This window comes from Micromys minutus (genome assembly GCF_963924665.1).
Source record: "Micromys minutus genome assembly, chromosome: 9".
Lineage (NCBI taxonomy): Eukaryota > Metazoa > Chordata > Mammalia > Rodentia > Muridae > Micromys > Micromys minutus.
In genome coordinates this window covers 26,690,512-26,704,945 of record NC_137978.1, presented here as the reverse complement: position 1 = coordinate 26,704,945, position 14,434 = coordinate 26,690,512, and the positions used below count along the sequence as shown (strand labels likewise).

The window sequence follows — 14,434 nt, the reverse complement described above, 5'->3', positions numbered from 1 at the left end:
TGAGTACTTTAGAGGATGTTTATCCTGTCAAGCCCCAGGGTTTAGTGGGTTCATAAGCTCTACCATCAAACAGTACTTTCAATTTCAAACTTACATGTTTAAAGTACAGGTCATTTTGAGGGGATTTGGGGAGGCAGGATGGGATCACTGTTTTTCTCTCCTCGTCTCCTAGACAACATTTAGCCTTATTTTGAAAATGTTCTGTAAGGATTAGGTTGGCTAATACTTGGCAACCAACCCCACACCCTTCCTCTCCCTCCCCCCCAACCTCTCTCTCTCTTTTTCCTTTGAGACATGGCCTTGCTATATTACCTAAGGCTGATAGAGAACAACTAGGCTCACCAGGTGATGGTGGTCCATGCCTTTAATCTCAGCACTTGAGAGGCAGGCAGGTGGATCCCTGAGTTAGAGGCCAGCCTGCTCTACAGAACAATTTCCAGGACAATCAGGGCTGTTACCACAGAAAAATGCTGACTCAAAAAAAAAAAAGAAAAAGAAAAAACTGTTGTGTTCTCTTCCTCAACCTTTAGGTATAGGCATATTCCATCTTGCTCTCTTGGAGTCAACTTTTCTCATAAGAGAATACAGGAAATTTATGGCCTGCAAAATATCTCTTGGTATAGCTGTGGGAATATGAAGATTAGTACTCAGAATTCTTGGTCCTATTTCAGTTTTAAGAACAGTAAATATTGACTGTTAGATTAAAAGGTAACATTTTAAAAACACATGATTAAAATTTCAAACATCCTGAAATTTGGAAATGTTCAAATAAATCCCCAACATCCAGGCCTGTCTCCTTACAAAGAGATTTTTCTCTTGTGACTGGTTTGCCTTTGCTCATGTACTTTTTTTTTTTATTTAGTTAAAATGTTTATTTTATTATCATGTAAGAAAGCTTTAAGAACATCTACTTTTAAAAGAGTAAAACTGGCCGTGGCAAACAGTTCAAACAAGAGTACAGAAGACTATAACATCTCTCCCATCTCCTGTTTCCTTTCCCAGAGCCCAACCACTTTTTTTTCTCATTCCAGAGATACTTTGAACATTTATATCTCTTGTGGCTTTCCAGTTTGTCAAGCTGGAAATGTAGATGATTACATGTTTTATATACCTATGTAGCTTTCTTTCTTTACATAATTGAAAATCGTAATCAATATTATAGACTTAGTTTTATAATGTACCATCTGAACTGTTTTATGATTAAAAGGCAGTTTGCTGTTAATTCATTTTTTTGTGTGTGTGAGTACATACTAGTATAGTGTTCTATCTGAGCCACATTCCCCAACCCACCAGTTTACAGTTCAAACGAATAATAAATATGACCTATAAAATGAACCAAACAGCACACCTTTTCACTCAAGAGGCAGAGGAAGGTGGATCTCTCGGTTTGAGACTAGCCTGGAGTGAGTTCCAGAACATCCAGGGCTACACAGAGAAACCTCCCTTCTTCCCCCCCCCCAAAAAAAAAGAGGCCAAACCAGAAGTATAAGATAAAAAAGAGAAAGCAATAACAGAAAATACAAAATTCATAAAACGTGAAGAAAAGTGTAACTAGTCTTTATTTAATTGGCTCATGGAGTTAATGATTTCACCCCAGGTCAGGTCACATATGTTGCTTTAAAAGGATTAGGCCCAGGACATAGAGCAGAACCTTGGACTTACACGAATCAAGCATTTTCTGAAAACTGTCTTTGCTGAGGCTTTCATGGATTGCTGCCAATGAAAGGAAAACACTTATCTTGCTGCACGACAAAGCCAATTTATTTCACATTTTATCGCTCCACCTCCCTTATTCCTTCCTTCCTTGGTAGGATCTTGTATTAGCTCAGGTTGGCCTTATACTGCCAAACTCCTGCCTCAGCCTCCTGGGTGCTGTTATAGGCATGGGCAGCCTTGCCCTGCCTCACTCCTGTACTTTATTCCAAGTAATTTTGTTTACTGTAGGAAATTAGAAGGGTGAAAAGCAGAATTATATATTAAAAACACCGTATTTGAGAATATATAAAACTAAAATGAAAAACTTTACAGTCCTGCCACAGCACTAATGTTCAGAGACATACTCTCCTTCGGTAGAGAGTGCATGCTCTACACCTGGTGTCCTGCTTTCCCACCCTCTGCACTTGGCTTTCCCATGCTTTTGGAAATGCTGTTTGTCTGTAACACTCTGCATTCTGATTGGTTAGATTGTGATACTAACACTTTCATTCACATTTGATGAGCTTATAAATAATGTAACAGCTCCAGTACCAAAATAATAGAGTGTAACATTTCTGGAAAATAGTTTGGCAGTGTGTATTGAGAGACCTAAAAACAGATACATGATTTGTTCAACATATAGTTCACTTTGTTTGCTTAGGCTTTTTGAGACAGGTCTTTCTATGAAGCTGTGCTTGCCCAAAACTCACTGTAAATCCAACTGTCCTCAAACTCATGACTAATCCTCCCTCCACTGATGTGTCTGAGTGTACAGGCATGGACCACCATGCTTAGCCCATAATCCTGCATATTAAGACTATTTCATGGTGATCATCCTATAGTGACATCTATCTTACAGGAGAAATTTAGTCTCCAAAAGGTGATTGTTGCAAACCAAGTTACACAGTGAAAAGATTCAACCTTTTTGTTTCTCTTCTTACTCCTGGCTTCAGGCTTCAGGAGGTGAAAGTGGACAGAGGAAAGAGCCTCTCTTGTGAGCCCGTCCTGACGGCATGCAGCTGCAGTCCTGAAGCAGAAGCTCCATTGCCAGCTTAGATGACATAGTGAGGACTTGGCTTACAGATAACTTCTAAATTGCTCATGGTAGCCCACTCCTTTAATCCCAGCATTCAGGAGGTGGAGGCAGGCAGATCTCTGTGAGGGCTAACCTGCATAGAAATTCCAGGACAGCCAGCACTACATAGTGAGGCCCCATCTCTAAACAAAAATGCAAATAATTTTCTTAAAAAATGTATTCAATCTGGTAACACTTTTTGTAGCAGTGAGAAGCTGAAAGCTAGAAAATTTGTTAGGCATATTATGGTATAGTAAGTAATGAAGTTAACAATATTCTAAGATAATTTAAATGATGGTTAAATGTATAGAATGTGACAAATAAAAAAAAATGAATCTACACATATTAACTAACTGTAATTCCAGCACTCAGGAGGCTAAGGCAGGAAAATGCCTTGAGTCTAAGGCAAACAATGGAGCTAGTTCAAGGCCAAACAGGGCTATTAGCAAAACCTCATTTCTAACTTTTTTTTTAAACAAATAGGTTTTTTTTTTCTTTTAACTTTTTTACTTATTTTTTCAAGACAGGGTTTCTCTGTGTAATCCCGACTGTTCTGAAACTCACTGAATAGACTGCGCTGGTCTTGAAATTGGAGACCTGCCAGCCTCTCCCTCCCGAGTTCTGGGATTAATGGCATGTAACACGATGCCCAGACGCACGTCACTTTTTAAAAGCCTTTATTACTGTATACGTTAGTAGGTATGAGCACACCATGGCATATGCTCTGTGCCATGGTGTACATGGAGGTGGAGAACAACTGTGTGGGGTTAGTTCCTTTTTCCGCCTTTTGGTTGATGTGATTGAACTCCAAGTCATGAGACCTGAATGGCAAGTGCTTTACCTGCTGGGCTATTTTTCTGGCCAGATCTCATTTTTTAAAAAAACATCAATTATTTTCACATGGTACTAGTGATTGCATTCAAGGTAGTACCTTTTTTTTAAATTTCACTTTAACCCTAAATTTTGCTTTAAAAATATTTTTATATATTGTTGAAAGAAAAAAAAACCCTAATGTCTAGGAAGGAAGATTGTAATTGGTTTTTATTTTCTTTGTATTCTCTGTAATTTTCTTCAGTTTTTGAGAAAGGGTTTCTCTGTAGCCCTAGCTTTCCTGGAATCACTCTGTAGATCCTCCTGCCTGTGCCCCTAAGTCCTGGAATTAAAGGCATGTACCACCACTACCCAGCTTCTGTAGTTTCTTAATCCCTCCCCCACTTAACCCTAGTCTGTATTTTGTATTTATAATGATCATGTATTTATAATAAAATATAGGCAACATTTTCAATATAATCTTTCAGATTGTATTTTGTTAAATTCCAAACATTGCATTTTTGTGCAGGTACAACTGAGTTTACAGTTGTGACCAAAACCCTCTCTTTTAACTACTCAGAAGAACATTAGAGAGCAAGGGCTGTAGGGATGTGTTTGCCACCTGCTATAGCGGAGGTGTTTGTACCAACACAAAAGGGGTCAGACCAGAGGAAAGAACTTTGAGAAAATAATTGAAAATAAGAGAATCAGGCAGGTGAGAGCACCTCGTTAAGCCCAGAAGCTCCCTGCTGAAAGGAAAAGTCGGTGTCTTTATGGCTGGGGTCCAGGTAGACAAAACTCCCTCATATTTTAATCCTAATGGTGGTAACAGAGAGCAAGTACATTGTCCATAAGACATCACCCTAGGTTAACAAAGTAGTTAATCACTGCTACTTAAGGGGGGAGGGCCATAGGCTACCCTATACTTTGTAAATGTCTGTCTTTCTTACTTTGGTAAGAAAAAATGGGAAGATGCAGTTTTATAGCTGGAAAAATTGAAGCTCAAGTGATTGATGAAGCAGGTAATTAAAGCTGTTTGAATGCAGACTGGGCCCAACAGTGTGGCTCAGCGGGTAAAGAGTGGCACCTCCCAGTGATTTAAGACTGACAGCCTGAGTTTGACACTTCCAGCTCACCTAAACGTGGAAAGAAAACTAGCTTCTCTCTTTCTCTCCCCCACCTGTCTCTGTCTGCTTCTTCCCACACAATAAAATAAAAAGAACTCAAACTTAGGTCTGTTTTGCACTAAAATATGTGTGTGTGTTCTGTTGTTCTTTACTGTTTGGAACTTCAAAGGTCATTTGGAAGACAAGTTGCAAACAAGAATCTGGAGCCTTCTGTCCTAGATTAGCATCGAGTATTGTCTGTGCCTGTTGTCAGCCTTGAGTTCCATGTTTCTTAAATCACATCACACAGTATTATGTTCTTCACCCTTAGTTTCAGGATTACTAAAAATCCTTTGTTAATTGAGCAAAGAATGTGTGTTTTCCTTTATCTGACTGTCCGTACCCCCCTAAACCCCACTGACGCTCGAGAGCTGTGATCGGAAGGTGGGAAGCAGCTTTGTTTTCAGTGCAGCTGCAGTAGTCTGGGTAAGTGGTTCTTGTCTGCCCAGCTGAGCTGTCTCCAGGCAGCTTAAACTTTTCGATTTAAAAAGGGTCCCAGCACCTCAAGCCATTTGACCTAGTAGGCCAGTCAGTTTAATACTGATCATTTCATTTGAATCTAGAAAGAAAGGCTCCACCCCGCTCTTCCCTTCTGATTGTCCATCCTTTTATTGGCAGTTAAGATCCTGCTGAGTAAGAGCCCTGTTGGTTCTCACTAATCCTAGCATATTCTTCTGCTGTAGGAATCACAGGCTTCCGAGAGGAAAGGTGAGAAGTGGGTGCTCTGACCACTGTCAGGCTTCCCTAGTATCCTGCTGCTGTCACACCTAATCCATCTCCTTGTTTCTGTTGATCTCATTAGAAATAGATGAACAACTAGAAGGCAGGGCAGAGCAGAGCCGAGCCAGGCTGTGGAATGCCATTTTGATCTCTTCCTCTCCAGAGGCCTCCCTGATGCTTCCTGGTAACAGCTTGGCAAGGTGCTCCAGTGTAATTAAGTCACTTATGTTCATCATTTGTCTTAATAAGCATCTAAATGAGAGCCATGCCGCAGCATACTTTCAGGTAGTCGGGGCAACAGATCCAGTGGTGTGGACGGGTGCTCAGGCTATAGCTTCAGTAGACAGGTAGGCTTCAATGTGCTGGGTAGTTTCTGAAATACTTTTTAGTATATTCAGATTAAAGCTTGGGCTTATGCTTATAATTGAAGCAGGAGACTTTTAAGTCAAGTCCTTCCTCAAAAAGAGAAAAAGAAAAGGGAGTAAGTTTGGAAATTCCCAGGTGAAATCCAGTACTACTGCCAAAGCCTGGGCTAATTACAAACTGATTTTTTTTTCCTTGTGATTTGCCTTTGCTCATACTTTTCTGTTCATTGATGAATAGTTATTCTATCATCATATACAAAGGTTTTTTTTTTGAGGTATTACTAATTGGTCCAACCCATATGATAGGATTATCAGTGTTAAGAGCTTATTTCTTGGTACTTTGGGATGATGCCATGTTGACTGGCACAAAAGTCACAACCTAAACGTTTGAAAAGATGAAGACAAACCATTGATTGCTCTCCACATGGCACAGGTATTTGGTGGTTGCAGAAAAACTTGAAGAGATCAAATCTTTCCGGGAGCTGACCCGCCTGGATCTTTCCTGTTGCTGGCTTGGAGATGAGCATGAACTTCTAGAACATCTTACCAATGAGGCCTTGTCCAGGTACCAGCCCACTGTTTCTTGTGAATGTTTTGTTTATTTAGTTATTTTTATCTTATGTATGTCTCTGTGAAGGTGTCAGATTCCCTGGAACAGGAGTTATAGACCATTGTGAACTACCATGTGGGTGCTGGGAATTGAACCTGGGTCCTCTAGAAGGGCATCCAGTGCTCTTAACTGCTAATCCATCTGCAAGGCCTGTTTTATTTTTAAAGAACCCTCCAATAGGATCATTTTAAGGAATGTCACTTAAAAACATTTTCAACTTCTATTTACTTGGTATAGCAGTAGGAAAGATAATTTGTTTCTTTTTCTAAATAAACTTTTGGTTTTTTGGTTTTGGTTTTTTTTTTTTGAGAAAGTATTTCTTTGTGTAAAAGAACCCTGGCTGTCCTGGAACTCATTCTATATAGACCAGGCTTTCGTCCAACTCACAAAGATCTGCCAGGCTCCGCCTCCCTAGTGCTAGGTGTGTTCCACCATGCCCAGCTTCTCAGTTAAATTTTAAAGACATATTTATTATGTGTATGTGAGTACACTGTAGCTGTCTTCAGGCACGCTAGAAGAGATCCCATGACAGATGGTTGTGTGCCACCATGTGGTTGCTTAGAATTGAACTCAGGACCTCTGGAAGAATAGTCAGTGCTCTTAACTGCTGAGCCCCCTAAGTTACCTTTATTTAACCTGTAATAGTTGAAACTATCAGGATTGAAAAATGCCGTCCCTTGTTTATCCATTTTATTTGTCCTAGTTTATTATAGTGGGTGATTAAAAAAAAGAATTGGACTGGAAACCTGTCTCATTGGGTAAAGTCACTTGTCACCAAGCCTAATGACTCTGAGTTAAATACCTACAACCCACATGGTAGAGAGAAAGAACCTACTCCCTCAAGTGTCCTCTGACTCCCCACAGTCACCATGGGATATCTCTTCCCCTGTCCACACACAAAATAAATACATGTAACAAAAAGTTTACAAAAATTAGGGACTGGAAAAATGGCTCAGTGTTTAAGAACATTTGCTCTTGGAGAGGATCTGGGTTCAATTCCCAGCATGCACATGATGGTTCACAGCAATCTATAATTCCAGGTCCATGGATTCTGTGCCCTATTCTAGCTTCCCCAGTTACCAGGTACTAATGTGATACACATACATGTGTGCAGACAAAACACTACACATAAAATTTAGTTTTAAAAATTTACAGAAATTCAAGAATATCAGCAGGAAAGGACAGTTGGAAACAGAACAATACTTTCGTTGGATTTGGGTGATCTTTTCTGATATTTAGAGATGTTAATATTTTATGTTTTTAAGTGAAATGTTTCAAAGTATGTTCTCAAACATTCATTAAGTGATGCTTTTTGTACTTTGTTTCTCTAGTGTAACTCAGCTCCACTTGAAGGATAACTGCTTATCTGATGCAGGCATTCGGAAAATGACAGCACCAGTCCGAGTGATGAAAAGAGGCCTTGAGAATCTAATGCTGTTAGACCTGTCTTGTAAGTTACTGGGTGTTAATGTCTGGAAAATGGCTTTAGGGTCATCATTCCCTTTGTTTACAGGGATAAAAGACAAACTGGCCTAAATGCTGTTAACAGTCCAGTGATAGGACTGAAGCCAGTGGCTCTTGACTCCTGGCCCAGTGCTTTTTGCAGCTTATCACCACTTCCTGCAGAAAGGAAAAGCCCTCCAGATTTTCCTTGCCACTCAGCATACAGCCAGCAGGGTCCTTCTGTCATGTTAAGAGTATACATAAGGACATTTGGCTCAATCTTGAGTCTTTGTCCCATGATAGTCCCTTGGTTTGTAAGTACCCAGACAATCTTCTCAGACTGAATACACTCCCATAATTACCTCAGAGGGGAACTGGTGATAGGACAGTATACACTATCTCACTGGTTCCGCAGCTCCTAATTGAGTGTGGGGATAACTGCCTCAGTCATGTATTTCTATCCTCCGAGTCCTAGGTAGTTGGACTGTGAAGCCTCTAGTGTGGTCGCTTCGTGTTACAAGTAGAAAAAAAAAAGAATTCATATTGAATTCACTCTGGGACATTCATGCACCTCTGTTCGTTGATGCCTGGGTGCTTTTCCCTGAGCTTACTGTGGGGGTTTACCAACAGTTATGACAGAATGCTGCCTTGTTTTTGATGTCTAGGTAACCCTGACATAACAGATGCTGGAATTGCATACCTATTTTCTTTTAGAAAACTAAACTGCTTGGATATCTCTGGAACAGGACTAAAGGTAAGGCTTTTGGTCTCTTTCAGCCTTTCAAGATGAAATGGGACTTTGTTTCTATTACAATTTGATGTTTAAAAAGAGCTAGAATTTATAATGGTCTTGTTTTGTTTCCGAGATACAGTGTTACTATGTCGCCTTTCCTGGGCTTGAATATCAGCATGTAGCCTAGGCTGGCCTCAAACTCATGGCTATCCTTAGCTTACTGAATATGTCACCGTGCCCAGCTGGTTTGGTGTTTTGGGCTAGTTGGCTAGCCCAGGCTGGTTAGGAACTCATGATCCTCCTGTTTCAGTCTCCAGAGTGTTGGAAGTATAGGTGTACACCACCTTACCTACTTATGGTGGTCTTTGCTACTAAAAACAAGTAAGAATTGGAAAATGTACTCATGTCTCTGATGTTTCTCCCTCACTAGGATATCAAAGCCGTTAAGGACAAGCTCCGGGCACACATAGGCCTTGTTCACTCCAAAGTGCCCTTGAAGGAATTTGATCATAGTAACTGCAAAACAGAGGGCTGGGCTGACCAGGTATGCCAGGCTTTTCACTACAGTTAATCCAGCTGTTCAGTTTAATTCTGGGTACCTATATATCAAGTAAACACGAATTCCTTTGATACTTTTTGCCTCAATTGTACTCTTCCTCAGTTATCAATGGTGATGGTCTATTACTGACCCACCTACTTAAGGAGGTAGTAGTATTGGACGTCAGATCTTAAAACTTCCTGCTTTGGTTGAGAGACTGGCCCTTATGCTTAGAATGCCATCTTACTCTACAAATAATTCGGGAAATAAGTAAATTATGGCTCACTAAGCAAAAAGGAGGAAGAGGAGGGGGTCTGGTCTGTTGTCTTCACAGTATGCTGTATTCCAGAGAGAATTAGCAGGTGTCACACTGTAAAGGTTTCAGATCTGACTGTTCTTTTCTTTGGAGCCCTTTTTCCAGAGCCTTCGTGAGGAGTCTTTTTCTCTTTTCGCTTTTTGCCAGTGAAAGATCTAACCTTTGAGTTTCTCTCGACTTCATAATGCCCCTCCTGAGTGGTAAGGTATAGCCTTGAGTAGAAAGTCAAAAGGAATCGGGTAGATAGCAGCTCACCTGTGTGGGCACCTTTCCCCTTCAGACACTTCATTGTTTCTTGGAAGACTTTGTCCTGGGTTCTTCCTTGGCTCTGAACCAGAAGGCGTGGTGGAAAAACCTATCCACTGGTTTGAACCAGTAGCATCATCTCCCAATAGATAGGAAGGGAGACCTGTTTCAGAACCATTTGGAGCTGGCTCCAGATGGGCATGGTTCAGTAATTGCCAGACTATCCTAGGTGCATCCAGTAGACACATGGCTCTTGTCAAGACTTTCTACAGGTTGGTAGCAAGCATGGTGGAAAGAATATAGGTGGTAGAGTCAGAGACTGAGAGTTGAGCCTCATAAACTTAGTAGTTAGCTGTATAACTGAGGAAATATTGGGTCTTTGTTTTTACATCTATAAAATACCAAAACTGGGATTTCTCTTTGAGTTTGGTGAAGACCAAGTAAAACACCTAACAGTGTGGCCTTGAAGTAAGTAGGGTGGACCAGTGTAGCTTTCTGCCATCACCTGGGAACTCCAGGACTTTGGGGAGTGCTTTCCTGGCCTTCTGCTGATCCTTTGCAGGAACTCCAACTTGACCCACCCCTGAAGAGGGAGGTTGTCTAACAGGGACCCACTTCCTTTTCTGTCTCCAAATTTCTCTACTTCTCCATATTCTACTTCCTTTTTTTTTTCTTTTTTAAAGGAGACAACTATGCAAGTTTATTTTGGCGGTAAGCCCTTGTTTGTTTATTTCTTCTTTCAGTCTTATTCCTGAAAGCCTTCCACTTCCTTTGTCATATTTATTGTATTTCCCTTGCTTCCTCACTACCACAACCCCAATGTCACCTTCTGGTGGTGCTTTCTTTCTCTATGTAAATATCAGTTATCCTTACTCAAGTGAGTCCCTCACCACCAGGGCATCTGTGTTCTCTTTGTCCTTAGCTCTTGCATCCCTCACTGCCTTCCCTTGCAGTCTGGTTTTGGCTGTATTTTCTACTGTTCTACTTCCAAGTGTCTCTGGAAGCTGCCAAGTAGTCTAGTGTTCCCCTTCCTTGGCCTTATGTGGCATTTAATATAGACATGCATGCCTTGGGGCTTTTCTCTCTTAGTTGATTCCTCATTCCCTTTTATACCTCTACTTCTCAGTGTCCTGAAAGGATCTAATCTATCAGAAGCCATCTGTATTCTCAGATATTACCTACAAGTGTCTTCCTGGTACCTCAAAGTCAGTTTGTCCAAACTTCCTTTCTTTTTCTGTATTCACAGTTAGTCCTGTTTCTGTTGCTGGAAGGACAATGTCTTTATTTTCTACCAAGTCACCAAGTTGATTTAGTCCATTTTGGCTTCCATTAGATCAGTACCTATTTTCCAATACCAGGAAATATTATTTAAGGATCCATAGCTAATATGTTCCAAGTGCTTTCTGCATGACAGACACTGGTAAACCCTCCATGTAGTCCTTTACCAGCCCTGTGGAATACATCCATTACTAAGCTCTATTCAGTATGTCAGAAAGAAAGACTCAGAAGTTAAGTCACTAGCTATGTATGGGCTGTCTGGCTAGTAAAAGTGCTCTTACGGTTTGTGGTTTTGTCTGTCTGTATCTTGAGTCTCACTGCGTATCCCAGGCTGGCCCCAGATTCACAGTTCTGAAACTACAGGTGTGTTCTACCATGCTAAGTCTATATTCTTAATACTTGAACTGCTCTGTATCCTGCAAGTGTTTTTCTTCATTCATGGTCCTTATGATCATTGCATTGCATTAGTAAGAAATTAAATGCAAAGTCCTTGTTACTCAAAATATGTTGAAATGATTACTTACTTTTTGCTCTGTCATGTATAGTTTATTATATCATCATATCTCTAAAGAAAGTAGCAGTAGCTAATAAAATTACATTTGTAACATGTAGATATAAAATATGGGCATCCTATACACATAGAGATGAGTTATTACAGATGTGACCAAAGGCATAAGGGTCTAGGAGTGTGTGAAACGTACTATAATTATGATTTTAGCTTTTAGTATTTAGTTTAAAGATGTGCAGTTCATGAAGTTGATTCCTAGCTTAGAACAGGATGGAACTGGGCAGGAGTGAGCTCCGCAGGCTGGCCTGAGGCATGCACATACATATTTTTGGATCCAGTTTGACTTGATTCTTTTACGAGTAAAAGTTATCAGTAGGTTTGTGTTTTAGAAAAGAGACCAAAGTCTAGCTAAGAGGAATAGTACTTGTCTCTCTTTTACAAAAAACAAAAAGAGGAGAAAAAAAGGAAGGGACCAAGGAAGAATGAGAAAAGTTTGAGATTAAAAGGCAAGGTTTGGTTTGGGTTCACGTCTTTGCAAATTCCTTTTAGATCGTTCTGCAGTGGGAGCGAGTGAGTGTGGAAGCTGTGCGGCAACGGAAGGAGGCGGAGTCTCGAAAGGCAGCTCAGTGCTTCTGTGAGGAATTCTGTTTTGGAGTTTTTGCTCTTGGGTTTTTACACTCTTCAAACAATCAGCCTGTCTTCTCTATAGGAAAATTAGTTGCAGTAGTATTAACATGTTAGGATAAATCATTCCCTCAGTATAGCTCACAGTGCAAGCACCACATCAGGAAGGCTGCCTTTTATTACTTATTTGTATCTGTCTTGCTCCAAAGAACACTTACGACGGCACAGAAGAAAACAGCACAGAAAATTGTCACTAACAGATGGAAGTAGGACTAGGAATGTTGTTCAGTGGTCAAGGGTTTTTTCCATGGGCAAAACCATGTGTTTAATCTTAAATAAACATGAGAGGAAAAAAAAAAGATTTGTAATCCAAGTACCCTGCAGTAGACAGGTGGGTTAACGGAATGCAGAATTTATGTACAGGGCGGATGATCCGGTCCTAAAAAGCAAGGACACTGTGGGTTTAAAGAGACTGCTTTCTCAGTGGTTAAGAGTGTGCATGCTCTTCCAGAGGACCTGAATTCAGTTCACAGCAGCCACATCTGGTGGTTTACAACCACCCAAAACTCCAGCTCCAGGGGACCCAGTATCTCTGGCCTCCGGATGCCTCCATTCATGTGCACATAGTCACACTTTGCATACAATTAAGATGATATAAATCTTTTTGTTTAAATTTGTATTACTAAGTTATTTATTTTATATGCATTGGTGCGTGTATGTCTGTGCAAGGGTGTCGGATCCTGGAGTTGTAGACAGCTGTGAGCTGCCATGATCATCTGGAAGAGCAGCCAGTGATCTGAACCACTGAGGCATCTCTCCAGCCCCAATTTTTTGTTTTTTTAAAAAGTAAGGATGTTTTGACACATGAGCGTTGAAGATGCACTACATGAAATAAGGCATTCGTGAAAGGGCAAATACTGTATTATGATTGTTCCTGATGCTTCCCAGAGCATCAGGTTCACTGAGAAAGAGCAGTAGTTAGAGGACAGGCGTAAGGAATTTCTATTGAATAGGTACAGACTTTTAGTTTATAAGGTAGAGTTCTATAGATTGGTAAGATTACTCACTGGGAAAAGCTGCTTGCCATCCATGCAAACCTGACAGCCTGAGTTTGATCCCATGATCCAAAAAGTTGTCCTCTGGCCTCTCCATGCACTGTGCCGCATGCGCATGCACATTCACATTATACCCACAGACACAGACGGCGGCAATGAGTGGCCTAGAGGACGAGGCTGCAGCTTGTTGTAGAATACTTGTCTAGCATGCACAAGGCTGTGGTCCATTAGGTCTGGAAATAGAAACATTGGAGATTGCTTAAAATGTTCATTTTGTCATTTTAATCAAGAATTAAATGATAAGCCAGATACTACAAGAGCAGAGGTCAGAGTCAGGCCCAGGTTTTAAAAAGGAACCCAACAGCGTATTAGCTTTGAGGATGTGCCTGACACTGTTCCTTTCTGTGCATTATTTTATTTATTTATTTATTTATTTATGTGTCATTCTAGATTTTTTATTCATAGGAAATTGAGAAAATTGATTTTTTAAAAAGATTTGTTTATGTATGTGAACACACTGTTGTTGTTGTCAGACACACCAGAAGAGGGCATTGGATTCCATTACAGATGATTGTGAGCCACCATGTAGGTGTGAGGAATTCAACTTACAACCTCTGGAAGAGCATTCAGTGCTCTTAACCTCTGAGCCATGTCTTTAGCCTGAGAGAATTGATTCTTGAGGCATTTGTTAGACTCACTGAACCCAGGAAGTGCCCACCTCCCTCTGCTGTGGTAGTATATCTGCCACCCCTGCTGCTAGGCATTCAGTCCAGACCACAGGGTCTTAAGTCCTGGATGGTCTCAGACTTTGGCAGGGCCCTGGCCCACGAGCACAGAAAATTCACCCACTTCTTATTCTTACAGATCAGAAGCGAGCTGTCACAGAAGCTCCAAGGAAATGTCCCCTAGCAGAGACCCACATGAACTCTTCTGGGAAACTCCAGTTCTATAGGGAGAAGGCTCCGGACTGCCATGAGCCACTGTTGAGTCAAGAATCAAAGAAGAGCAAAAAGAGAGCTTTCGAGGAACCAGAGCAGGAGCAGAGCTCGCCACAGTCAGCCAAGCAGAAGTGTGTGTGTCTGGCTGTGGAAGACTGGGATTTGCTCAATTCCTACTGACTGACACGTGCGGTTGATCCTCCCCTCGCCTCAGCACATGAGGAAGGGAGACTGCTGGTGATTTTCTTTTGGTTTGGATTTACCTTTGGCATTAGCATAGCAAGCAGATATTTCTACTTTTGTGGTGGGGGAGG

At 40.9% G+C, this 14,434-nt stretch overlaps 1 protein-coding gene across 1 annotated transcript in view; it reads left to right on the top strand.

Annotated features, from left to right (window-relative positions):
- LRRC42 (leucine rich repeat containing 42) overlaps positions 1-14,434 on the top strand; it is a 19,898-nt gene extending 5,464 nt beyond the window's left edge. Inside the window, exons 3-8 of the mRNA XM_080921943.1 lie at positions 6,265-6,396; positions 7,773-7,891; positions 8,550-8,638; positions 9,048-9,161; positions 12,053-12,137; positions 14,047-14,434. Of these exons, the coding sequence (XP_080778069.1) occupies positions 6,265-6,396; positions 7,773-7,891; positions 8,550-8,638; positions 9,048-9,161; positions 12,053-12,137; positions 14,047-14,300 (793 nt within the window). The 3' untranslated portion in view covers positions 14,301-14,434. The remainder of the gene's footprint in view (positions 1-6,264; positions 6,397-7,772; positions 7,892-8,549; positions 8,639-9,047; positions 9,162-12,052; positions 12,138-14,046) is intronic.